Source organism: Lissotriton helveticus, chromosome 8 (assembly GCF_964261635.1).
Source record: "Lissotriton helveticus chromosome 8, aLisHel1.1, whole genome shotgun sequence".
NCBI lineage: Eukaryota > Metazoa > Chordata > Amphibia > Caudata > Salamandridae > Lissotriton > Lissotriton helveticus.
In genome coordinates, this window is record NC_136069.1 from 184,063,303 (window position 1) to 184,091,117 (window position 27,815).

The 27,815-nt window shown below is 47.9% G+C and overlaps 1 protein-coding gene across 3 annotated transcripts in view; it reads right to left on the bottom strand.

Moving 5' to 3' along the window:
- Positions 1-27,815, bottom strand: part of LOC144772494 (E3 ubiquitin-protein ligase TTC3-like) — a 1,119,388-nt gene that overhangs the window by 697,344 nt on the left and 394,229 nt on the right. For all 3 annotated transcript variants that reach the window (XM_078656860.1, XM_078656861.1, XM_078656859.1), the window contains exon 22: positions 9,405-9,527. In XM_078656860.1, coding sequence (XP_078512986.1) covers positions 9,405-9,527 — 123 coding nt within the window. The remainder of the gene's footprint in view (positions 1-9,404; positions 9,528-27,815) is intronic.

A 27,815-nucleotide genomic window follows, 5' to 3' on the forward strand; every position in this document is an offset into this window, starting at 1 on the left:
CCTAACTGATTTGGGGTGCTATTCGTATTTTTCGGATCCATCTACAATGGACAGCATCTCAAGGAGCACATTGAAAGCCCTCTGCCTGGACCATCTTGAGGACAAGAGGAGGAGAGTTGAAACTCTGAAACATTCTGTACAATCCCACCACCCTACTCTATGTGAGACTAAGACTGTACAGCCATATCTTTCCCTGCCCATGTCAAACTATGATCGTTTTCTTTTAACTCGATTTAGATTTTGTATATATTTTAGACTGGTGTCCTTTCCTAGTATGAACCTATGGACTCGCATCTTGCCCACTTGCCCATGCGATGGCATTTCACAACAATCGGATATTCATATCCTTTTCTTTTGCAGATTTTATAGAGCCTCTCGTATTGAAATCATGGTCCCTTTTTTAAAAGAAATAAATTTAACCAGATGCCGCCCAGCTTTTTTAGAGGTCCAGAGAATGGACACGGTTTTAACTGTAACTGTGGTTTTAAAATTTTTAAAAACTGTGTTTCATTTACGGAAACAAATGATTAGAGAAATGGTTTAAATTTTAATAATCTATTGATCTCCCTCACTGAACACCTATTTTTAGAGTTGTAATCATTGTAGCCTGTTGTATATGTTTGTTACTTTTATGGTTATTTGTATTTTAACCGAATAACGTTTTTGAAACTGAAAACTGAGTGAGGGTGAGGGGTTGAGGGTGAGTGAGGGTGAGGGTGAGTGAGGGGTTGAGGGTGAGTGAGGGTGAGGGTGGGTGAGGGGTTGAGGGTGAGTGAGGGTGAGGGTGAGTGAGGGTGAGGGTGAGTGAGGGAGGGAGGGTGAGGGTGAGGGTGAGGGTGAGTGAGGGTGAGGGTGGGTGAGGGGTTGAGGGTGAGTGAGGGTGAGGGTGAGAGAGGGTGAGGGGTTGAGGGTGAGTGAGGGTGAGGGGTTGAGAGTGAGTGAGGGTGAGGGGTTGAGGGTGAGTGAGGGTGAGGGGTTGAGGGTGAGTGAGGGTGAGGGGTTGAGGGTGAGTGAGGGTGAGGGTGAGTGAGGGTGAGGGGTTGAGGGTGAGTGAGGGTGAGTAACAGTGAGTGAGGGGGTGAGGGGTTGAGGGTGAGTGAGGGTGAGGGGTTGAGGGTGAGTGAGGGTGAGGGGTTGAGGGTGAGTGGGGTGAGGGTGAGTGAGGGTTAGTGAGGGTGAGTGAGGGTTAGTGAGGGTGAGTGAGGGTGAGTGAGGGTGAGTGAGGGTGAGGGGTTGAGGGTGAGTGAGGGTGAGGGGTTGAGGGTGAGTGAGGGTGAGGGGTTGAGGGTGAGTGAGGGTGAGGGGTTGAGGGTGAGTGAGGGTGAGGGGTTGAGGGTGAGTGAGGGTGAGGGGTTGAGGGTGAGTGAGGGTGAGTGAGGGTGAGTGAGGGTGAGTGAGGGTGAGTGAGGGTGAGTGAGGGTGAGTGAGGGTGAGTGAGGGTGAGTGAGGGTGAGTGAGGGTGAGTGAGGGTGAGTGAGGGTGAGTGAGGGTGAGGGTGGGTGAGGGTGAGGGTGAGGGTGAGTGAGGGTGAGTGAGGGTGAGTGAGGGTGAGTGAGGGTGAGTGAGGGTGAGTGAGGGTGAGTGAGGGTGAGTGAGGGTGAGTGAGGGTGAGTGAGGGTGAGTGAGGGGTTGAGGGTGAGTGAGGGGTTGAGGGTGAGTGAGGGTGGGTGAGGGTGAGGGGTTTAGGGTGAGTGAGGGTGAGGGTGAGTGAGGGTGAGGGTGAGTGAGGGTGAGGGGTTGAGGGTGAGGGGTTGAGGGTGAGTGAGGGTGAGTGAGTGAGTGAGAGTGAGGGTGAGTGAGGGTGAGTGAGGGTGAGTGAGGGTGAGTGAGGGTGAGTGAGGGGTTGAGGGTGAGTGAGGGGTTGAGGGTGAGTGAGGGGTTGAGGGTGAGGGGTTGAGGGTGAGGGGTTGAGGGTGAGGGGTTGAGGGTGAGTGAGGGTGAGGGGTTGAGGGTGAGGGTGAGTGAGGGTGAGGGGTTGAGGGTGAGTGAGGGTGAGGGTGGGTGAGGGTGAGTGAGGGTGAGGGGTTGAGGGTGAGGGAGGGTGAGGGTGAGGGTGAGTGAGGGTGAGGGTGAGTGAGGGTGAGGGGTTGAGGGTGAGTGAGGGTGAGGGGTTGAGGGTGAGTGAGGGTGAGTGAGGGTGAGGGTTTGAGGGTGAGTGAGGGTGAGGGTGAGTGAGGGTGAGTGAGGGTGAGGGTTTGAGGGTGAGTGAGGGTGAGTGAGGGTGAGTGAGGGTGAGGGGTTGAGGTTGTGAGTGAGGGTGAGTGAGGGTGAGTGAGGGGTTGAGGGTGAGGGGTTGAGGGTGAGTGAGGGTGAGGGGTTGAGGGTGAGTGAGGGTGAGTGAGGGTGAGGGTGAGTGAGGGTGAGGGTGAGTGAGGGTGAGGGGTTGAGGGTGAGTGAGGGTGAGGGGTTGAGGGTGAGTGAGGGTGAGGGTGAGTGAGGGTGGGGGTGAGTGAGGGTGAGTGAAGGTGAGGGTGAGTGAGGGTGAGGGTGAGTGAGGGTGAGTGAGGGTGAGTGAGGGTGAGTGAGGGTGGGTGAGGGTGGGTGAGGGTGAGGGTGAATGAGGGTGAGTGAGGGTGAGGGTGAGTGAGGGTGAGTGAGGGTGAGGGTTGAGGGTGAGTGAGGGTGAGTGAGGGTGGGTGAGGGTGAGTGTGAGGGCATATAACGAGAAAGCGAAAGTTAAACAAGTGATGTGGAGGACTCAGAGGTAATCAGAACGGAGCCGAACGCAGAGGAGATGGCTTCGAGCTCCAGTACAGATGTTAGGAGACTTCCAGTATAACACGACATTTATACGGCTGCAAAATAACTGAAATGTAAGCGAATGGAGTTGCACCTGCGCGACTCGTGCAGCAACAACCATTGTGGCTTCGTAGTAGAGCACATTGGAAAAGCTTCAGTTCTGAACTGATGGGACTGTGAAAGAACTCTATGGAGTCTATTTGAAGTTACGTCAAAGGCAGTGAAGGGTGGTACTGCTAAAAGATTTCTTTTTTTCATCCGGAGGGTGAGGTGAAGGGTGGTACTGCTAAAAGATTTCTTTTTTTCATCCGGAGGGTGAGGGCAAAAATGGAGAGCCCAATAGGGACCCGCCTAGCACCTGCTTTTTAGCACCGACAGTGCTGAGCACCAGTAAGACCCGGCACACTTAAAGCCCTGCTGGTGACGTCCAGAATCTCTGGAACAGCATGAACTAGCCACGGTGGACCCTGTTTGAGGTAATCAATGGGCTATAACAGCATATGAACTATAGGTTAGTATGACTGGGCACCGGGAGGGACCATCCTTCAAAGAGGGCCATGTGGGTAACAGGAAAGAGTGACTGAGGTCAGGCGGCTATAGGAAGGGTTCAAGTGTGTAAACAGCGCACCTGAGGTCAGGCGGCTATAGGAAGAGTTTAAGTGTGCAAGCAGCGCGCCTGAGGTCAGACGGCTATAGGAAGGGTTCAAGTGTGCAAGCACTGCGCCTGAGGTCAAGTGGCTATAGGAAGGGTTAAAGTGAGCAGGAAGTGTGCAAGCAGCGCGCCTGAGGTCAGATGGCTATAGGAAGGGTTCAAGTGAGCAGGCAGCACACCTGCAATCAGTTTCCATTGAGTTGAAGGTCAGCCAGCCTGTTAGCACTCGTATGCCCGTCATACACCATTGGACAATCCATAAATCACTGCAGATTAAGGATTTAAGAGGACAAAACATTCACGGACAGTGAACAGTTATGAGGAACTTGGACATAATCAGGTGCAATACGTAAAAGTTTAAAAAGTATAAGTCACCAAGAAACAAAGCCAGGACACCAAGCGCATCACAAGTCAGTCGAACAAAATGCCTTGTAAACCTATGGATGGTGTGGTAGGGTGTGACTACTAGTGAACACACAGAAAGTAAAACAAGACGGATTGAAGGCAGAGAAGGGGGGGAGGAGAAATGCGACATGGCGGGCAGGGGAGGGGGCGGAGTGGGGAGAGGGTGTTAAGCAGCCGGGGCCTTTGAAGTGAAGCTAAGCTTCACTTCAAAGGTGTGGGAGGAGTGCGCCTGAGGGAACAGATGGCGATTTGATGATGTGCACGCGCATTTTAGGTCAATGCGCTTGCGCATTGACCTAAAAGCCACGGGCACAGCACCAAATCGCCACAGTTAGTTAAACTTTGTTTAAAGCCCTATAGTCTCGCTTCTCTCAATGCGCATGCGCATTGATAGGTCACGAGACCTAAAAAGAACAGACATGTACTGGGGAATTCCAATCCAAATCTCTAAATTTGGTACAGTAAATAAACCAGATCATGCATTACTACAAACATTGGAGGCACTCGTACTCCGGGCATTGAATTGGCGCACGCAAGGAGACATCCCGATGACTGCAACAACAAAATCTAGCAAAACAGATTTGGTACTAGATTATAAATTTGCATCACAAACTATTCCATAAGATTCTGTCCTATAATAGAATTGTTAGTTGTTTAAGCGATTACTCCGAGCAGGCCATCAATATAATAAATTACAACACAAAATGCCGGATTTATAAACCAATTGGCTCACAAGATACAGGTCCTAACTGGAAAAAAAATCAAATGGAATAAATTGTCAACTAGATATGAAATCTGGAAAAGGACCGGCTCAACAATTAATTGGATTTCAAAGATCAATCTTGGCCTGGAGTATGACGGATAAAGACGTTAAAGCCATGCCAACAAAAACAAACAAAAAATGGACACCGTCACAACGCCCAAAGAATCAAATCTGGTATTCAAATACCCATAGACAACAAAGAAGGGCCCTGGACAAGGAAATGAGATCCATCAATTTCCAATCAGGTCCCCGGCAGGCACAAGAAAAACAAAGATCAGCATAAATCTTACAAAAAAGCATTTTGGAAAGTAAAAAGGGCTAAAACCGACCAAGATTGGATAGACATAGTACAACTATGTAAAAATAAAACCAAATCTTTATGGGCACGAATACATTGATTAGACAGAACATCCACGGGGGTAGTTGGCAACAATGTAACTAAAAACGATGGAAGACATACACAAGTGCCCTATATGACACACAAGATGCATATCCACCAAACATTATAAATACTTGAAGCGAAACATCGCTCACCTTTACCAAAAATGAAATTACAAGAAGGATTGGGAAATGTAGAGGTAATGGTGGGCCCGGCCCCAATGTCCTCACAGGGCCCATATTCAAAGAAGTTCAAGAGCTTTGGAGATGCCGCTTTCATACCTTGTTTAACTTCTGACTGGCGACAGAGGCAATCCCTGAAACATGGAGTGGCTTCATCTTTCAGCCACTATATAAGAAAGGCCCATATTATTCCCCAGATAGCTAACGCATGATCGCACTCATAGACACAGACACCAAAATATTTGCAGGCCTCATATTGACTGATCTGGAAGAATGGGCTGAAAGGAAAAATCTAATCCTATTTAACCAGAGAAAGTTTAGACCAAAATCCAGCACTGTCGAAAACTTGGTAGCGCTCACAATGATCATGGATAACGGTGCATCAAAAAAACAACTTCTATACACATGCTTTATGGATTCCTCCAAAGCTTTGATCACGTCAACCGAAACGTGCTATGGAAAAAGCTGATAAACTGGGACATTCCTATAAACATATTGCCACACAATTCAGCTCATATACACTAACAAATGGGCCCAGGTTAAACTTGGGCAAAACAAAGGGCTGACAGACAAAATCCTATTAAAAAGAGGGCTGAAGCAAGGATGCGTTCTGGCGACAATCCGGCTCGGATGACCGTCTCGAGGTACCGACGGATAGAGCGGTGCCTCCTTTACCCTGAGCTGTTGCCAGGTGGGGTGAGGTAGTTCCCTCAGATACTTGAGATTTCTCAAGATACACGAGTATCATTGAGGAGAAATTGTTTACACCGCTTTTCAAGCGATCAGGTTGTATTGTGTCCAACCATTGTATGTGTATTATCACTTTTTTTTTTGTTTTCACTTCTTGCAGTAGCAAACTAAAATTTGATAGGTCCTGACGAAAGCACAAGGCAGAGTTTTGCCCGCATGTGCTGAAACATGTTGCCCATTTAAAATAGTATAGACAGCTATCTGTTGAAACTGTCTATCTACACTGTTTTTAATTTGGGTTACGGTGGACAGGAATAAATATTGTGTCTACTGTGGTCCAATTTTAACTTCACATCTCACTATTGCACTGCATATACTTCCCATGCACTCCACTGCTCATATCTGGGTAATCAGACAAACTGCCCTTAATAGAAATTAAAACATCCTCGGGCTCCTCCACCACTATGATGGAGTTGTAGCCTTTGAAGTCACTAGGTTGACTATCAGAGGAGACCCAGATGATGAAGAATGTCACCTGGCTGGGTGAGTGATGGGAATCCGAAGATTTAATGATTATTTTTTTCGTTTACATTTCGTGGAAGTCCTGATCAAGGGAAATATCTAAAGCACTCTATTATCTTGTAGACCGGGGATATCTTTGGTTTGTAGAGGACAATCCTTTTTAACATTTTTCCGGCAGACCTTAGGACCTATCCAGACCAAATCCCACCCTCCAATTCTGGCAGACATAAAAGTGATCTCATTACAATACACCGATGATTAATTCGTCCTGCTGAACGTAACTGGAATTGGACTCCAAAGATTACTTAATCATCTAGATCTCTACTGCACTGAAAACAAAATTACTATTAATTTTTTACAAAAACACAGGTTGTGATTTTCGGCAGGAAAATCAACAAGAAGAGGAGCTGGGAAAATAATTCTCTGAGGGACGTCATATAAATCTCTCATAATTTGGATAAAAGATCGATTATCGCATTAACTCCATAAGAATACGTTGAAACCAAAAACCACTTCCCTTATCTCAGTTTTCCAACAACTATATCGAAAATTACAAAGCTCAACCTTTCAGCCATTACTTGCAGCAAAAAAAGCTATGTTTATTCAAACTCTTTGCTATAGAGCAGTAGACTTCCCTGAAAAGTTCGGAACCTTTTTTAATTTCGCACAAAATAAGGTTTATGTTTAATCTTCCCAGAGTTCATCACCCTCCCAGATTCTACTAGAATTTAGTTTGACCAACCAAAAATAGGCTCAACAGGCTGCCTTATCAAATATATGTCATTAATAAGGACTTCTGGCGTAATCACACTTCTTGCCCTGCTGTGGGAAGAAATCCAAAATAAAACACAATCTAATTCAAATACTTGGCCCTGGGCTCTCGAGACAGCATTAAAGGACTTAAAAGCAAAGAAGCTATGAAATTCGGCACTACCTCATAACTCCTTTAAGAACGTAATTAACAAACAAATAAGGATGCTGTCATGGCACAAAGATAAAGAGGAACTCAGTAAAAGAAGACACGCCTAGACAATAATGGATTCTTAGAAGCAACTGTGCCTACAGAAATATCTATCAACATTATTAATTTAATTTTACAAAAATAAGCTACCTCACCTAAAATTTGGCGTATTTCAAACATTAGAATATATATCCCTAATTGGCAACCAAAACCACAGGATACCAAGTGCAGACTATGTCAAAGACATGAGGAAAGCCTAACGCATATTTGATCAATCTGTCCCAAAACATTAACTGAACGCAAGATCTTACTGAATAGACTTTTTGATTATATGGCATCAGTACTTGTTGACACGCCTTGCTCTTTTGCAAGAAAGGGAACACTGCTCAAACAATGGCAGCTTTTATTAAAAATAATAATAATAAAGCAGATCAGTTATTGACAGCAAAGGGACTGATGAATACTACATAATCTATCAAATATTTAAACGTGACGTCTGCACTTTTAGATGTACCCTGGTTTTAATACATTTCAAAAGACCGTACCGTACATGATCAATCAGTAGAAGAATTTAATTATTCAATTCAATTATTTCATTACTTTTTTAGGCTCAATGTGATTTTGCACAAACACACTTGCACTGTAAAATAGAAAGAGGCAGGAAAACAAATGGTCTTTAAACAAATCGATAAAGCTATTACATTGGAGCTGATTGTAATGAATATCCCAAAATGCAAGTATCTGCTTTTTATATTTTTTACCCATGGTATTTTTTTTTTTAACAGAAAATTGTTCATTATGTATTCTAATGCCAGAAAGATTTTGCTTACATTTAACAAATTTTTAATTGTTTTTCTATTAGTCTAGCTGTGTAAAATATTATGGGTTTAATTACCAGAAATAAATGACTGACTCTCTTTGGACTCAGGACCGATGCTGCGGAGGAAAATTCCAATAGTGCCACACAAGGGCCTGAAACAGTAACTGCATCAATGGGCACACCAGAAAATCAGTTTGAGAATAAATTAGGAGTGGATGGAATTTGCGTAGTCGCGCTACGCAAAACTCCGAGAAATGGTAAAAAATCTCCACGAGCACGTTCCGCGAACACGAGGAATTGCTTGTTCCGCCCGTTCACGATGCTTTTTTCCTGTTCGTGAACACAGTTTGCGTGCTCGGGGGAAATATCTTGCGAACACACATTTTGAAAGCACGAACAAGCAAAAAATTCCGTGAAGCTGCGGATCGTGGCATTTTTGGCAATTCTGCGTTCTCCGCGGAATGCAAATTTACCCAAATTCCACAAGCGGAACGGAATTTACCACCCAGGCCTAGAATAAATATTGCAAGAATGACACCTTGGAATGTTTTACCTTTATCTCCGTAGGGAAGAAAAAATACCAAAGAAATGTCCAGTTTTTCAAGGAAAGGTCCCAAGGAGTCGGAATTAGAGAGTTTGTCTCTTGGACCATACTTACAGTGGTGCAAAGATAAGAACAGCAACGTGAGCACCAGTAATGGAAAATTGCTATAAACAATTTCAGGGCTCAGCCTGATGACTGGAAGGGGCTTAACATGTGCAATGTGCAGAAAGGATCATCATTTATTTATATTTTGCACAGTTAAAGAACAACCTGAGCTATTAATGACAGTTGAGCACTTTAGAAAAATCAGTGGCATTTCAGCACAATCATCTCAATCACATTGGGATATTTTATATATTTGGGTGATCGTGCTACCAGATTACTGGCTGTGGTAGAAGGGAAGTGGAAATAGGTTCTTAAGGTAATTCAGGACAGACCAATGCACTTTTTTGTAATGTTACACAGATTTACATTTTTGGTGCTCTACAATTTAATAACACATTTACAGTTTGAGGCATATGGCCGTATGTCATTGCCCAGAGTGAACAATTTTGACCAGGGATCAAGGCCATCAGAATAAAAAGTAAACAAGTTATGCTCTAGCCCATACTAGCCTCCTTTACACATTCCCCTAAAATATCACAAACATTCACAAGCCTCCCCACGCTTGTCCTGCCCCAGAAATTAATCAATTGCAGGTTCTTTACAAGAGTTTAAATAGTTAGAATAGATTCAGCATTACTTTACCTCAAAATCGGGATCAGTGAAGTAAATGTGTTTTGTGTTACGCCCCTGGCATTGTGGATAGCGGCATACTGCATCAGGTTTCGGAGGAAATTTACACTCATCAATAAACTTCTCTAACAGCAACTGAAAAGAGACAAAAGTCAGGTAGACATCCAAGAATTATTTCACCTTTTACAATAACAAACACATAAATCGGGGGGAAAAATGAAATAATCAAAGCAGTTAAGCAATAAGTACTAAGGTATATACACACACAACTCCTCTATTAGCATTAAAACGTGATATATTGAACGTTCATTACTTTTTTCTGATGAATGCCACTGTAGGAAGCGGTCTATACTACACCAAAGTAAGGTATAGTGTGCACAGAGTCCAGTGGATCACCAAAGGTAGGCAGAGGTAAAGTTGGATAGCACCTCACTCTCTATTTGTGGTAGTGTGGTCGAGCAGTAAGGCAGTATCAGAGGACAGTGTTAAGCATTTGTTGTACACACTCAGTCAGCAAATTAATTCACACACTCAAAGATGGAACTTCAGACCAATTGTTTTTGTATAAAAATATTCTTTTAGTTATTTTATTTTCTAGAACCAGGCAAGCCTGGCCCAGGTAAGCAATACATACTTTACATTAGTAATGCAACTGAAATACAGTTTGAATGATAATTGTATATGCACTTTGGTTCGATTTACAGTATGGATGCAGAAAAATGCAATACTTAGTAAAAGCCATACATAGACTTGAATAGGCGTTTTAGTAAAATAGTAAATAAGTAACTTTGAGATCACTAGGCTTACACAGAGTAGTATACCTAGATACTACTCTGTGACATTTCCTGAAAACAGGTAAGTTAAACCCTTTTTGTTAGATTACGCAATTTTAAAGTATTTCTTTAGTTTCTCAAACTCCACACTTCAAAACTTTTCACAGACAAATAGACAATGTTATCCTATGGAGGAAAATAGTGTTATTGGTTTTGAGGTAAGTATTTGGTAGTGGGAGTTGAGGTTCGGGGGGTAGAGGGTCAAGGATGCACTCTGGTTACACCCTCCGCGGCACTAGGGTGGCCGGTACAGAGTGCTGAGGCCCAATGTTATCCAATGGGGATAGGAGGCCTCCTGTTGGTGGCTGCTGGCAAGAAGGCCACTTGGTTGTGGGAGCAAAGCTCCTGGACTTTAGCTCAGGGCAAATGGGGAAACAGAGTAGCACCAAAGGTGCACCCTCAGGGGCACTAGGGCGGCCGGGTGCAAGGTGCCGTTTCGACTTCGGGCGCCCTGTTCTTTTCAATGAGGAACCTCCAGTTTGCAAAGTCAGTGCAGGATTGGGGATAAACATGTTCTGGTTGCGACCACCACTTCAAGAGGTAAGTTGGAAAGTTTGGAGTTGGTTAGGCACCGTTGGGTTGGGCATCACAGGCCATGGGGCATCGGTTGCAGGGGTGCCTTTTGGGGTTGGATCTTCTTACCAGCTCCTAGATGCGGTTGGGGAGACTCCGGATTTAAGCTGCAGGCATCGGCTGGAGGCTTGAGGCAGGTCAGAAGTCGCCGGATCTCGGGTCAGGATCTCCCGGGTGACCTCCTCGTGGTGTTTGCCCACTCGAGCTCGGGCCGTGGACGTCAGGTGCACAGTGGGGTGGATTTGCGGTGTACGGCTGGAGCCAGAGGTTGCAGATAAACAATTCCTATGTTCACGGGAGACAGTCTTTGTGCTTGAAGGCAGACAGGTCCTCCAGGATTTTCGAGGTTGCTGGCTGCAGGACACACCGGGATTTCGCAGGAGTAGATTCGAGGGGGAGACCAGCCCAAAGGGCTTGGTCCAAGTCAGTGAGCTTCTTGCTCTGATTAGCTGCTGATCAGCTGTTCGGTCCTTCTTCTTGTAGTTTCCGCTTGCCTGAGGAAGCAAGGATCAGAGGTGCCCCTAAATAGTAGATATAGGGGCGTTACAGGTAGGTAAAAAGCAGGGACCAATGTGCCCCTTCCCCGGGGTGGGTACAACTCCTATTATGCCACCTTCCAGTGGGAGAGGGGCATGAGTCTGTCCCTGGTTGGCTGATTCCCCCCATCTGCAAGGACTGGGAGTTATGCTTCATCTCGCCTCCCCCACCAGAGGGGTGGAGGTGGCAGAGGTGGGCACACATCTCTTCCTGATTTGTTTTTCCTGCCAGGTCTCCCGCCCAAAGTGGAGGTCACAACCAGTGGGGACCAGTTGCTGAAAGCAGCAAGTGGCCTGGGAAAGCTCACAAAGGTGGCAAGCCTTTCAAGCTTCCCTTTTGTGAACCCTGCCCATCCTGGGGGGAGGCAGCTTGGCACCTCGTCTCAGGATGTGCAATGTTTCAGGCCCCAGAGAGAAGCAGGCTCTCGGCCCAGCGGTACAGAAACATGTGTGGTGGTGGCAGCTGAAAGCAGCCACTCAGCCTGGACACTAGTGGTAGGTTTGTTTTCAATGGGCATCTCTAGTGATGTCCTCTGTGTGTATTTTTCATTAAATCCCACACTGGCATCAGTGTGGGTTTAAAGTGCTGAGAAGTTTGATACCAAACTTCTCAATTTTCAGTGTAGCCATTATGGTGCTGTGGGGTTCATAATGACAAACTATTCCCTGCTTCCTTGGCGGCGAAGGTCGCAGAGGCACATGTCAACAACGTGCTTACTCAGTTCCTGCAATCCAATGACATTCTGGATATTTCTCAGAATGGGTTTCGTCCAGGGCACAGCACGGAGACTGCTCTGTTATCCACCTCCGAGCACCTGCGGGCCATTCTTGATGACGGTCAAAGTGCGGCACTAATTTTGTTAGACCTTAGTGCCGCCTTTGACACTGTTTCACACAACATCTTACTACAGCGGCTTGAGGAAGCTGGAGTGATCGGGTCAGCCCTGGCATGGGTTAGATCCTTTCTGAGCGACAGATCCTTCAGAGTGTCCACTCCTTCTTTCCTCTCCCAAGCCCACCCTATTGATCAGAGTTCCTCAGGGCTCTGCCCTGAGCCCGGTTTTGTTCAACCTTTACGTCCAACCCCTGGCTGCGGTCGCCAGGAAATGGGACCTTGCTATGGTCTCATACGCCGACGACACGCAGTTGGTTGTCACCTTGGCGGAAGGTTCTGCTCCCAATGCCTCGAGGTTTAGAGAGGGGATGGCGGCTGTGGCCCACTGGATGGTTTCCAACTGTCTGCAACTTAAAGCCAACAAGACTGAGGTCCTGTTGGTTGGGAAGAACGCCAATCTCTGGAATGAGCAGTGGTGGCCTACCGTGCTGGGTGCAGTCCCCTCGCCTACGACCATGGTTAAAAATCTCAGGGTTTGGATGGACGCTTCCCTTAGTTTTCAGGACCACACCAGGAAAATCGCTGGTACTTATCTTGGCCTGTTGCGGGGTTTCAAGCCCCTTCTGAAATTCTTTGACCCCACGACTCATCAGTTGGTTATACAGGCAACCATGCTTTCACGCCTCGACTATGCCAGCTCTCTTCTACTTGGGGCCAACAAGGCCGAAATATGTCGGTTACAACGCGTCCAAAATGCCGCTGCTAGAGCACTCGTAGGCCTGCCACGTTTTTGCTCGGCTGCTAACACTATACGTAAACTGCACTGGCTTCCGATGAAGAGTAGGATTGAATTCAAGGTTCTTTGCCTATCCTTCAAAATTGTGAAGTCAGTCCATCCTAGTTTGCTGAGCAATTTGCTCACACTGTATGTCCCCCAACGTAGGTTACGGTCGGAAGGCCGACATTTGGTCACTGTTCCCCGGGTCAAGCGCAGCCGCGCGGGACGGCGCTCCTTCCGTTACTTGGCAGCTAGGCTGTGGAACTCCTTGCCGGAGCAGATCCGCGGTATGAACAGCCTACTCGCCTTCAGAAAAGCTGTCAAGAACTTTCCCACAGCCTAATTCTTGTTCTCTCTGGTTGTTGCTGTATTTCGGTTTTGCTGTCCTTCCCTTATTCAGTAGCTACGAGCGCCGGGACGCCCCTTAGCTGGGGCAGCTGTGCGCTATATAAGCCACTATAACATAACATAACAAACTCCCAGCACCATTTACTCTAAATGGCAGCACTGCACTAACAGTGTCTAAGAATGGACTTAGACACTGTAGGGGTACAGGGCTCATGCACCTGTATCCTCAAGACTGGTATAGAGCACCCAGCTTGAGGGTCTATGCCAGGGCAGTGGTTTGTAGGCATGGCACACAGAGGTGTGTGCCATGTCGACTCTTCGCTCTGTTCTGCACCAAAACATGCAGCCTGCAAAGGCTGTGTGTGTGTGTGTGGAGGTACAGGGCCACTAAGGATGGCACAATAAGTGCTGCAGCCCTTAGAGGTCTTCCCTGGTCACAGTGCCCTGGATACCTGTGGTACCATTTACCAGGGGCTGACCTGTGGCCAGAGATGACAATTGGGTTGGTTTTAGGGAAAGAACACAGACCCTGTGAACCTGATTGGCAGGGACCCCGGGTACATCAAGTGAAAGTGCATCAGTAGTCTGGCAAAAAGTGGGGGGGTTAGTGCAATAGAAACCCACTTTTCTACAACCACATCATCTGCTTTCAATTGGTTAATAATAATATGTTCTCATTGCATACTGTACTGTACTAAAAAACACAAACCACAGAGAAAAATGCAATCGTAACAAAACACCACAGGAATGATAATAACTCGGAGTGAAGTATGCTATTGGGGGACAGGAGGCAAAATGATATGGGGTATGAGAAATGTCATGGCATGTGGACTGCTAATATAAACCGTACTAAAATAGCATTAATTCCCCAATTTTGTAAGTTTTAAAGATAAATAATGACAAAACTGAAATAATAGCAGGGGATGGTAAAGTTTAAACAACCAATTACCTACAGTGTGGTCTTGGTAACCCATGACTGGCAGAAAAGATCACATGTGAAGTATCATTGTGAAGTATCATTAATAAACAACTGACACAGGAGGTATATCATCGAAGGTGCAGGAAGATAGCAACGAGCAGGTCAAAAAGACAGCAGAATCCATATTTCCATGGTAACGATTTATTCTTTTTTTGAGTATTTTTTTCAATTCTCAGCAAAGTGCTAGGGCATACATAAGATAACAGACTAACGCGTTTCGGTCAGCGGCCTTCGTCGGGTCATAGAGAGTGCTGTTCAGAGTGTCTTTAAGTAGGGATTAATCGTCCCACCCTTCTCCATTAAAATCAGAAACATGAAAGAACATATATAATTGCGCTTGTAATTATCTACATTGCTGATATTGCAGTAGTCAAGGGCACTATTTGTGTAGGAAATCTCCCTTCCTCACAAAATCTAAAGATTACACATCACAATTCTGGTGAAGTAACCAAAAACCTATATTATGAAATATGTAATACTACTTACAAAGTTTTGCAAACATTATCACTATGTTAGAATCTATTCAAGCTAAGTGTCCTATATTTCTAAATCATGGTAAAGTACCCTATGCTTGAGGTCATTATAAATATCAACATTATATCTCTCTCTCTATATTACCTACTGGCGGTCGCCAGTAGGTAGTTATAGTTAGAACCTAGTTACCATAGGAAAATGGCAACATTCTATTCCCAATAACTTTGGCGCCGATTGACGAATCTTCGGGAAATTTTCAAAACTAATTCTTTGTTGATATCAGCTCCTATGTTGAAAGTTTGGGGGTGATTTGTCATGGGGTGATCGAAAAAAAGGGGGGTCCCAAAGTGTGCTTTCTCCATGTTAATTTCCATAAGAAACTTTAGACAAGGCTACAGGTCGAACAGGTGAACGGAATTACCTCAAATTTGGCAGGGAGAAGGGTTGGTCTTGAAAGCACGCTTTTATTTATTTGGTGTAAATCCGTTCAGTAGTTTTTGAGAAATATCGAAATTTACAGATATCGATATTTGGGAATTCTGCCATCTGATTGGCTGAGGCGTTACGAGTATGAGCTTGCTGCTGATTGGCTGCGAGCAGTTGCAACTAGGAAGTGTTGGCCGCCATTTTGTGATTCCGTTGAAGCGAGTAAGGGAAAAAAAGGGCAAAAAAAGTGGGAAATAGGACGGTAGGAGCACTGTAACCTCTGTGGGGTGTTTAGGGTGCGTTATAGAGGGGGTGCAAAGTGAAGTATTCATCCCTACCGGTGTGAAAGTGGTGGCCTACGGAAATTAAGTGTGATATTGCTTAGAGTCTGATGCTGCTAAGGTGAGCTGGTGCGGGACTCGGGGATTAAAGCGTGAGCCCAAATTGTGTGTCTTATGCTGTGAAGTCATGTGCCATGGCCAGTGCACAACACTTGTTGAAGTTGCGTCAGCATGTGTTTATAACTACTAGGAAGAACTACTGAACCGTACAGGTCTGAAAGTCGTGGGGTACGGAAAATATGTGAGGTACTGTCTAAAGTGTCATGGTGCTAAGTGGAGCTGCTGCCAGACTCGGGGATGAAAGCGTGAGCCCAAACTGTGTGTCATAAGCTGTGAAGTCATGTGTTCTGACCTCTGTGCCACGTCTGTCCATGTAGTTTCAGCATGTAGTTATAGCTACTCGGAGTAACTTTTGTTTAGAACATTATAACTTGTGTATGGGGCTTAGGGGGTATTATACAGAGAGTGCGAAGGTACAGTCGCGCGTATCAAATTAACTCGGTATTTGTGAAGTGCAAACTACTCACTCCTACGGGTGTGATGGCGCTGGGGGCGTAAGCTGAGCTGCTAAAGGAGTCAGGATAAAGTTGCTGAACTACTGACCCCTAGCAGTCTGAAAGTGCTGGGTACGGAAATTAAGTGAGGTAGTGCCTCATGCTGGTAAATTGAGCTGATGCTGGACTCGGGGATGAAACCGTGAGTCCAAACTGTGTGTCCTATGCTGTGAAGTCGCGTGCTCTGGGCGATGTGCCACACCTGTCAAACTTGTATATGGTGCTTTGGCGGTGTTGTATAGGGAGTGCGAAGGTAAATCAATACGGTATTTGTGGGGCGTGGCTTAAGCGCCGACCGGGATGGCTGCGTGAGCGAGTTGCTCCGCGCCGAGTCCCGATTTTATCCTGACAGATTTGCCCTCGGTACACCTGGCGGCGTACATAGCGAACCAGAGGGGTCGCAGACCCGGAGGGGAAGTCTGAGCCCTGTCGGGACCCTGGCAGACGCACGCAGTCGGACCTCGCAGCCTGGCCGGCTCGACTGGGGAACAAAGACAAGATGGCGGCGCCGTCGAAACGAGAGCGCTAGCAGCCGTGCACCGGGAGCAAGCGAGCGCACTGGAAACCACTGGGAGGCGCTTGCAAAGCAGTACGCCGGGATAAGGATCGTTGGCCCTGACCTGGAGCGGCAAAGGCGGTCGGCGGCGGAGTCCTGGTAGGAGCGGTGCCCCTCCCCCCCCTGCTCTCCGATCCCTGGCTGGAGAGCCTAGCCTCGTACTGTGCGGGTGACGACGCAGTTGGCCTGTGAGGCCGGCCCATCAATAGGACTGCTGCTGACGGGGTTGGCACTATCTGGGGACCTGAGCGCCCCACCGAGGACCGCTGCGGAGTGGCGGTGAGCAGCGGGTCGGCAGTGGTGTTGGACCGGGGTCCAGCCCCCCATGGTTCCTGTGTGCCCCGGGGAGCGGACAGACCGGGAAGTGGCCGGTGGGCCTAACACCGAAGTCAGGATCGGCCCGGCAGGGGGCTATGGCGCACTGACCGGGTGGAACAGTGGATAGAGGTCGGAACACGCTGGGGCCCACGAGGTGTGGTGCTGCTGTAAGCGGCGAGCGCAATTTGCACAGAACGACGTCCGCCAGTCCTTATTGGAGGAACGCACTGGGCTTGCTCCCCCAGCCATTGCGGATCCTAGAGGCGCTGTGAGCGTGTTGGTGGGACTACGCAGTGCACACCTGTGGATCGGTGGTGGGCGGCTGCACGCTGAGAGAGGGGCCTGCTGGTCTCATATGGGCAGGCGGGCTCTGGAGCAGGGTGTGCTGCACATGTCACTGTCTGCCATTGGGTGGTATCAGGTGGAGCCGGGGACGGAACGGCCGTGGGACTGCCGCGGTGAGGTGGGATCGGTGGAGGCAAGTCAAGTGGCGTGTCTTCCGCAACCAAGATGGCCGCGCTGGGTGCTGGCCTCGCCGCACCGCCTGAGCTGGGAGACGGGAATGCCTTGGCCAAAGATGTCGGTTACCCAGCCCCATTGGAGGCCTCGCTGCAAGAACAGAGGCTGAACCAACGCCTGGACGCTATTTTGGACGCGATCACTGCTACGAAAGATGCGCTGCACCAGGATATTGCGCAGGTGGCGACGGGGCTGGGCCTGCTGAGAGCAGACCACGCCAAGCTCTCTGATAGAGTGAAATCGAATGAACAACTGCTTCAGGAGCTGAAACCGGCGGTGGTCACCGCGGAACGTTACCTGACGGACATTATTGGCCGACTGGCGCTCCTGGAACGACGAGCAGAGGACGCGGAAGGTCGTAACCGGAGGAACAACGTGAGGGTGGTGGGGCTTCCAGAGAAAATTGAGAAAGGTGATGCGGTGTCCTATATGGAGGACTGGTTCCGAATGGTGGTAGCGCCGGAGGGTCTGTCCCCCTTCTTCTCTCTTGAACAGGCACATAGGGTGCCTGCCAAGCCGCCCCTGGAGGGCCGACCGCCTCGGCCGATGGTGGTCAAATTGTTGCACTATAAAGACCGGGATCTGTTGATACAATGGGCGAGATCCCAAGGTCCCTTCCAGGTGGACAATAGCAAGGTCACGATCTTTCCGGACTACACGCAGGAGGTGCAGCGGGGCAGAGCCTCCTTCTTATCAGTGAAGAAGGAGCTGAGAGAGGAAGGGATCCAATACTCCTGGCTTTTTCCCGCTAAGCTGAGAGTGGTCATTGATGATAGGACCCACTTTTTTCAAACACCCGACGAGGTGTGGTCCTGGCTGGAACTGTATCGTGCGGGGACGGATCGTGCACACAGAATCACCAGGGAGCGGCAACAACCAGTCAAGATCAGGAAATCCCAGCGCATCCGCTCCCGGAATAAGCGCCAGCGGGCCGAACGGGATGCGCAAATGTTGGCCGACAGGAAGAGTGCGTTAGTGGCCACAGCGACCATCACGGGCTCACAGCAGGAGAAAACGTCTGGAGGCTCGGCATCGGAAGAGGAAGGGGAGAAGACCGGAGAAGACGACTCGGATGTGGGGGGCGCACGGGGGCCGGAGGTCACCCCACAGACTTCGGATGGCATGTTTAACGAGTGAAGGTCAAGGCTGCTGAACTATTCGGGAATGCCTGTCGGTATGGACTTTCCGGACTTATATTGGACTGCCAGGTATGGGGCTGCATAAGCAGTTTGGGACAGAGGGCGCGGGGTGGTAGCTCTGCCGACCTGGTTCGGGGCTCCATTGCCTCTTCAGGCCCTTAAGGTCTTCTGTGGTGACGACCACAGGTTAGTGTGATGTGTGGGGTGTTTACGGTTTGGAACGGGGCTGAAGCTGGGTTATTAGGTCCTGTCCTGGGGAGGGGGGCAGAGGGAGTTTTGGGAAATGTTTTGAAGGGACTGTACAATTGCTGCAATGCGGGAGACATTTATTGGCTAGCACCACTGCGTAGAATGATACTTTATGGGGACGTTACCTAATTTGAAATGTGTCACATGGAATGTCCGTGGTATTCGTACGATGGTGAAGCGTCACAAGGTGCATGCCTACTTGGTGAGGAGGGGCGTTCAGATTGCGATGCTTCAGGAGACTCACCTGACCAAGAAGGAGTGTGGGGCTTTACAGAAGAGGTGGCGTGGTCAGGTATTTGGCACGACATACTCGGCATTCGCCAGAGGGGTGTTGATATGGATACGGGCGGGTACCCCATTTCAAGTCACGAGTCAGAGAGTGGATCCAGAGGGTCGATATGTGGCAGTTGAGGGACGTCTGTATGGTAGGGAGGTAGTGCTGTGTAACATATATGCACCCAACTCTGATCAAGCTCATTTCTTTGAGGATTTATCGCGCTCACTGGCGTATTATTTAGCGGGCCCTATTTTATTAGCGGGAGATTTTAATTCCATCTCTGATGTGCTGTTAGATAGATCACACCCACCTCTGGTGGACTCCCCAGTGCGCAGACTAGCAACCCACAGGAGGGAATGGCAGGACAGGTGGGGTTTGGTGGATGTGTGGAGGGCACAACATCCTGAGACCAGGGATTACTCTTATTTTTCCACGCTGCACGATCTACATGTTAGACTCGACTCAGTGCTGTGTAGCAGCTCCTTGGCGAATGTACCGCTTCATTCTGAGTATCTGTCCAGGACCATTTCAGACCATAATCCCCTGTTGATTTCCATGCAGTGGCAGCTGACGAGATCGGCAGTTCCATCGTGGCGACTGCGTCCGGAGACGCTGGAAGATCTGGCGTTCAGCGACGCGGTCCGTCAGGGCATAGACAGCTATTTTACAGACAATGCAGGCTCAGCAGCAACAAGGTCGATCGAATGGGATGCACTGAAAGTTGTAGTGAGAGGGGTATGCATGGGTAGGTTTCTGAATGTGAGAGGGACAGTGTTGAATGACCTTGTGAAAGCAGAGGAAGCGTTGAGAGGGCTGGAACAGCGAAGACCCGAGAGGCCGGAGTTGCAGGAACGACTGATGCAAGCTAAAGTGGTGGTGGCGACTGAGACGGAAAGACTGCGGTGCTATGACTATAAGTTGTATGCTACTAAGGTGCATGAGGAACGGGATAAAGTGGGCACGCTCCTTGCCAAGCTGGCTGATCCAGAACCTAAAGGGTGCCCGATCAGGAGTGTAAGACACGAGGATGGGGAAGTGATTTATTCTCAATCAGCGGTCTTGGAGCGCTTCAAGTCCTACTATATGGGACTGTACGCAAGCCACCTCGAGGCGGAGGCTTCGGAGATAGGTGAATACCTGGATCTGATTCCCTTGCCGTCAATAGATTAAGAGGAGGCGAAAGACCCGGGAGGCCCCATCACTTTGGCAGAGATAACAGGGGCAATTAAACACATGGCACGGAACAAAACGCCAGGGGTGAATGGGTTGCCGATTGAGTTCTACGCCAAATTCGTGGATATCTTAGCGCCCAGACTGCTGATAGTGTACACGGAGGCGAAACGGGTGGGGTGGTTGCCTGCCTCTATGAGGGAGGCGCTGGTGGTGCCGCTGTTGAAGCCGGGCAGGGACGCGTTAGACGTGACCTCTTATCGCCCATTGTCTATGTTGACGGTGGATTATAAGATCCTGAGTCGCATCCTAGCCACTAGGCTCCTACCGCAGATGACCGCCTTAATACATAGGGATCAAGCGGGATTCATCCCGAACAGGAGCACCTCGATGAATATCCGTCGGCTGGTCCGGGTCATTGATGATGCGGCTACAGTGGAGCAGGATCCTGTGGTGTTAGCAGTTGATATCGAAAAGGCGTTCGATAGCTTAGAATGGGATTACCTGGACAAAGTGCTGCTGAAGTTTGGAGTTGGGGAGGGGTTTCGGAGTTGGACGAGAGTGCTTTACTCCTCAGCAACGGCGCGAGTACGACTGGGGCCCATGGTATCTTCAGCTTACCCGGTTTGTAGGGGCACGCGGCAGGGCTGCTCGCTGTCTCCTCTGCTGTTTGCCTTGGCGATGGAGCCACTGGCGGCACAGGCCAGGTCAGGCACCGTATATGACGGGTTAGCGCAGGGACCTGAGTTGCACTACATATCGCTATACGCTGATGATCTGTTATTGTACCTGGCGGATCCTGGGCGAGCTCTGTAAGGCGCGGTTGACATGCTGGGCAGGTTCGGGAGGCTGTCAGGCCTCAGGGTGAATTGGACCAAGACCTGTGTCTTCCCCTTGAGGAAGACTACGCTCTGCCCACAGCTTACGAGAACGGTGGTGTGGGAACCCTCTTGCTTCGTTTACCTGGGGGTGCGTATCTACCACGACGCAGCGGACCTCTTAGAGGGGAATGTGGAGCGCTGTATTCGAGCGCTGAAGGGCTGCATGGACTTCTGGGCCTCTCTCCCACTATCCGTGTTGGGTAGGGTAGCACTGTTGAAGATGGTGGCACTCCCGCGGCTACTCTATTATTTCCGAACGCTGCCGATATGGATCCCGCAGAGAATCTTTAGAGAGTTGAAGACGTTGGTGACCGGCTTCCTCTGGGGCCATGGACGGCGAAGGGTGGCACTGACTACTCTGACACGGCCCAAGAGCGAGGGAGGGATGGCCGTCCCCGACTTTGAGTTATATTATCTAGCAGCGCAACTCCAGGTTTTGACGCAGAACGTAGCCAGAGAATTCAGGGGGCTGGATCGCGACCGGGGGATTGGCATTCAGAGACATGTCTTGTCGTCTATAGTAATGCAACAGAAACTGGATATGAGCGATCTTACGGTAGAGGAAAAGACGCTTAAATTGTGTTGGAATAGGAGCCTGAAAAGAGCAAGGAAACACCGGCTGTATGCACCGGAGATACCGCTGGGAATGTTGACCGCACTACCACACGGGGGGCGATTGGTCCCGATTATTGACGTGGGAAGAACTGGGCTTGCAGATGGTAGGAGACCTCTATATGGACGGGACAAAATTCCTTCTCCCTAGGGATGAAAGCAGTGGCCAGTTGGATGTCTGCCAACTTTTTAAAATGTAATGTGGGAAAGACGGAAGTCATGTTGTTTGGGGAGGTAAAACGACTCTGGACTCCGGACTGGTGGCCGCAAGATCTTGGCCCAGTACCGGAGCCTAAACTTACTGTTAAGAACTTAGGAGTACGTTTCGACCAGGAACTCAACCTCAAACAACACACTAATCTGGTGGTGGGATCCTGCTTCCACATTATCGGTATGCTACGTAAAATCTTCCCCCTTCTACCAGACGGGAGTAGAAAGATGCTAGTACAGGCCTTAGTCATAAGTCGTTTAGACTACTGTAATGGATTGCTGCTAGCAGCTAATGAAGAAGTCATGACCAGACTACAGGTGGTCCAGAACACGGCTGCCCGTCTGGTCTTGAATGTTCCCCCTCGCACACCTTCAAAGCCTCTCCTGACTAAGCTTCATTGGCTGCCCATCAGACAGCGGGCAAAATTCAAGGTATGCTGTGTCATTCATAAGTCCTTGAATGGTATGGGACCTGCATATCTGGCAAACAAATTTGTTCCCTATAAACCCTCCCGCTCTCTTAGGTCTAGCGAACAAGGTCTTCTACAGGTTCCTAGAGCCAGGAAGGCAAGACAGGGCAGCAAAGCACTCTCAATTGCTGGCCCGTCCCTATGGAACAGTCTCCCTAACACCCTTAGGCTATGTAAGGACTACTTCCCTTTCAGAAAAATGTTAAAAACATTCCTATTCAGCACCTAGACAGCTAGCGTAACCCTGACTGCACTGGGGTAGAAGTCAAAAGCGCGGAGATACTCCTCCGGGAGTCGATGCCAGCGCGATACAAGCCTGAAAATAAATAAATAAATAAATTAGTTCCGTACCAGACTTTACAGGAGCAATTTGGCTTGCCAGATGGAACCTTTTTACTACATGCAGCGGTGGTGGCAGTGATGCAGCGATACTGGGGGGGAGGGCTGGCGGAGCCGGACGTGACCATGGCATGCCAATATGTGGTAATGGCCGCGGGCACCGTCAAGGCTGTGACTTGCCTCCATACCAGAATGCTGAATGAGGGACTGGCGCCCTTGTTGGCACTGAAATCGCGATGGGAGGTCAGCATAGGTAAACAAATACCAGACACCGTCTGGAGCCAAGTGTTGCACAGGACATGGAAAGGTACGCGCAATGCGCGGTTTCAACAGGTGCATTTTTTCATTGTCCATAGGGCATATTTGACTCCGTAGAGGCTACGACGGCATTTCCGGGTGCTTGACGCTATGTGCCCGAGATGTTTGGAGCCAGAGGTAGATCTAGATCACATGCTGTGGGGATGCCCGAAGTTGGGAGAGTACTGGCTGGAAGTGGGAGAACTCCTAAACGCTGTCACGGACAGGGAGATAGACTTTGATATGGCTGCATGCCTGCTCCTCTGGTTCCCGCACACCAGGAAGACCAAAATAACGAGCAAATTCGTTGATTTGGGGATAATGCTGGCGCAGCGTGAAATAACTTGGCATTGGAAGTCTAAGGAAGGCCCATCAGTGAGGAGATGGAGGAATGAGCTGTTGAAGTGGTCGGGCTGCGAGAGTGTGCTTAAGATGCGTCAGGCAACTAGAACTGGCAACGAGAAATGTCTGGAGCTGGCGAGTTCCTGGGAATTAGTAGTGCAGGCATTACGGGACTACGTAACAGACGACGCGGAGGAAGATTAGAGATAGGAAGGGATTCCATGTGGTTTGTATGTTTGTCTGAACATCCTGGAGGATGACATACCTCAGAGTTGGGAAAGATTCTGGGAGCCCGCATTTGCAGCAGTTGTGGGGGCAGGGGGGAGGGTGTTCATAGACTAGGTGGTTTCGCTCCGTCAGGTAGTTTATTAGACCTAGAAGGCCCAGTGAGGATATAGAGTGGGTTTGTAGGAAGCGACCGTGGGTGCAGCCTGGGGCTTGACGGAGCAGGGGGGGGATGGGTGTTGTGGGGTAAAAGCAGATACTACACGACACAACTGACCTAAAGCCCGGACGGGGCACGCACTGAGGCATTTCTCGAAGACTGTTACTCTGAAGCGCCGCCCAGCCTCCGGGATGTGGGCTAAATGGCTGTGTACTATAATTCTGCTAAACTAACTGTTGGGAGGCCATAAGTGTGTGGGTTGGCCTATTGAATGGGTTTATTTCTGAATCTGCAATAAAAATATATTTCAAAAAAAAAATCAATACGGTATTTGTAAAGTGCAAACTACTCACCCTTTAAGTAGGGATTAATCGTCCCACCCTTCTCCATTAAAATCAGAAACATGAAAGAACATATATAATTGCGCTTGTAATTATCTACATTGCTGATAGTGCAGTAGTCAAGGGCACTATTTGTGTAGGAAATCTCCCTTCCCCGCAAAATCTAAAGATTACACATCACAATTCTGGTGAAGTAACCAAAAACCTATATTATGAAATATGTAATACTATTTACAAAGTTTTGCAAACATTATCACTATGTTAGAATCTATTCAAGCTGAGTGTCCTATATTTCTAAATCATGGTAAAGTACCCTATGCTTGAGGTCATTATAAATATCAACATTATATATCTCTCTCTCTCTATATATTACCTACTGGCGGTGGCCAGTAGGTAGTTATAGTTAGGACCTAGTTACCATAGGAAAATGGCAACATTCTATTCCCAATAACTTTGGCGCCGATTGAAGAATCTTTGCGAACATTTCCAAACTAATTCTTTGTTGATATCAGCTCCTATGTTGAAAGTTTGGGGGTGATTTGTCAAGGGGTGACCGAAAAAAAGGGGGGTCCCAAAGCATGCTTTCTCCATGTTAATTTCCATAAGAAACTTTAGACAAGGCTACAGGTCGAACAGGTGAACGGAATTACCCCAAATTTGGCAGGGAGAAGGGTCTTGGTCTAGAAAGCACGTTTTTGTTTATTTGGTGTAAATCCGTTCAGTAGTTTTTGAGAAATATCGAAATTTACAGATATCGATATTTGGGAATTCTGCCATCTGATTGGCTGAGGCGTTAAGAGTATGAGCTTGCTGCTGATTGGCTGCGAGCGGTGCGAGCAGTTGCGACTAGGAAGTGTTGGCCGCCATTTTGTGATTCCGTTGAAGCGAGTAAGGGGAAAAAAGGGCGAAAAAAGTGGGAAATAGGAGGGTAGGAGCACTGTAACCTCTGTGGGGTGTTTAGGGTGTGCTATATTGGGGGAGTGAAGTGAAGTATTCATCCCTACTGGTGTGAAAGTGGTGGCCTACGGAATTTAAGTGTGATATTGCCTAGACATGCCTACCATAGAGAATAGAGCCCTTAAAGAACTTGAAACAAATCGAAACATTACAATAAAACCTTGTGATAAAGGGGGAGGAATCACATTACTTGACACATCTGACTACAAAAGAAGAATGACTGAGCTATTGTCTTCCTCAGGCCACTATATACGGATCACCCGGAATCCTGAGAACGCCTTAAAAAAGCGCATACTAAAAATGGTCCAGAAAGCCGTGTCACAGAATCAAATCTGTGAAGATGAGGCAGAATTCCTGACTCCCAGCAACACCAAAATACCCATAATTTATGGGCTCCCCAAGACCCACAAGTGCAGCTTGGATCCACCCCTGCGACCAATTGTGTCGACGATTGGCTCGGCTACCGAGCCATTGTCCAAATATATTGATAAATTCCTGAGTCCAATGGTGATCGAGCTAGAATCTTATGTGCGTGATACAGGACACTTTATTCAGCAGGTGGAAGGCACTCAATTCTTTGAGAACTCTGAAGTCATGGTCACACTAGATGTGGAAGCATTGTATTCTAACATCCCCCAAAGAGGAGCATATGATGCGATTGAAACCGTCCTCTCTAGAAACACCGAGATCACTAATAAGGAATTCATCCTGGAATGTCTCACAATAGTTTTATTTGAGAATTACTTTGAATTCGACAACACCATGTACAGGCAGGCATCTGGAGTAAGTATGGGAGCAAGTTGTGCCCCAAGCATAGCCTGTCTGTACATGGGTGAGTTTGAAAGAATAAACATCTTTAACGAAATGGCCCCCTTCTACGAAAACGTCAAAAATTGGAAAAGGTTTATTGACGATATTTTCTTTATTTGGAAGGGGGACCAGGAACAACTTCACAAATTCATTGAGTGGCTCAATGCGGCGGACGCCAATTTGAGATTTACTAGCCATGTAAGTACAACCAAAATAGAATTCCTAGACATTTGGATCGAGCACCACGAGAACATCATCAAAGTCTCACTATACACCAAACCTACGGCACGAAACACCCTACTTCAATATGCCAGTTATCATCCGCGTAGCCAGAGGGACAGTATCCCATACAGTCAGTTCCTTTGTATTAGAAGGAACTGTACGTACTTGGATGACTTCTTGATCCAAGCAGACATTCTACAGGAAAAACTCCGTGTCCGAGGGTATCCACCCAGACTCATTAAGGAGTCGTTCAAACGAGCGAGGTACACCGACCGGGAGGCTATGTTCGTGGAAAGAGAGTCGGAGAAACTAAAGCAACTTGTATGTGTGACCTGCCATTCTGAGATGAACCACAAAATAAGACAAGCCATCAACTCAAGCTGGCATATCCTGAACCTAGAAAATGAAAAACCACATCTAAACCGCCCCATTTTTGCGTTTAAAAAGAACCCCAATCTTAAAAACCATCTGGTTCGGGGTAAGATCCACGAGACATCTGGAAACAGCCAAACAACCATTACTGGATTGGATCCAGTATATGGTAACCATAAATGTGGGACATGTCGTATCTGCCCACAAGCCATTACTGGAGACACTGTCAGTACAAACACCCGCACTGTGTCCGTACGACGTAATGCAAACATGACTAATTGTCGTACTAGCAACATCATTTATTTGATATTGTGCCCATGCAATCTCCCCTATGTTGGAGAAACTGGCAGAGAATGTAGGGTACGAATTGGTGAGCATAAATCCAATATCAGGAACCAAAAGCAAGCAGCCCCATTGGTAGCCCACTGGGTGGAGAAAAATCACACAGAGCTAGAACTCCGATGGTTCATCTTAGAAAAAATAAAAACCTGTCCAGGAACTAACACCACAAACCTCCGAAAAAAACGCGAGGTATTTTGGATTTTTTATCTGAATGCGGTGGAAAAAGGGCTAAATGAAGAATGCCCTTGGCACCAAGCAATTCTGTAGAAATATGCTGGTAAACTAAAGGTTAATACAGATGAAATGTAGGGCAGTCCGACTGAACATAAGGTATAATTTGAATACCTGGTGTGATTATATAGAAACGAACTTGATATAACCCACGCAATCAGACCCCCTATACTTATATGTGAGTAATAGAATGTTTTTGGTCTTGGCGCTACCATCGCCTTTACTTCACACCATATTTGTAAAAAAAGGTATAGCGAGGCTTCGCTATCCAGTGATAAGAGAATCGTCCTCTATTATATATTAGAATTACTGGCTTACATAAGATGGCGGAACCTGTTTGCCTGTAAATGAGGAGTAGCTTTAGCAACAACTCGGCCATTATCTGGTAGTTTAACCAAGATGGCGGCGACTGTTTCCCCATAGCTAGAAGTCCCTTCTCTGTGTTCTCTAAATGTGAGACACGGCTGAGGAGAGTTTAGGAAAGCGCAAAAAAATACCTATTTAAACGTCATCAAAGGGCGCATAGGCAAGTGTCCTGTATCGCGTATTTGGCCGACCGAGGCAGCCGGCGGAATCCCATCGGAAGACGACGACCGACTTCATGACGGTAAGCACAGCTGAGCGACTGCCTAATTTCTCAAAAGGACCCTGTAATGCCCGCACGTAACGAGCAGTATGCTTCTCTCTCGTTTGTGCCTAGGAACTCG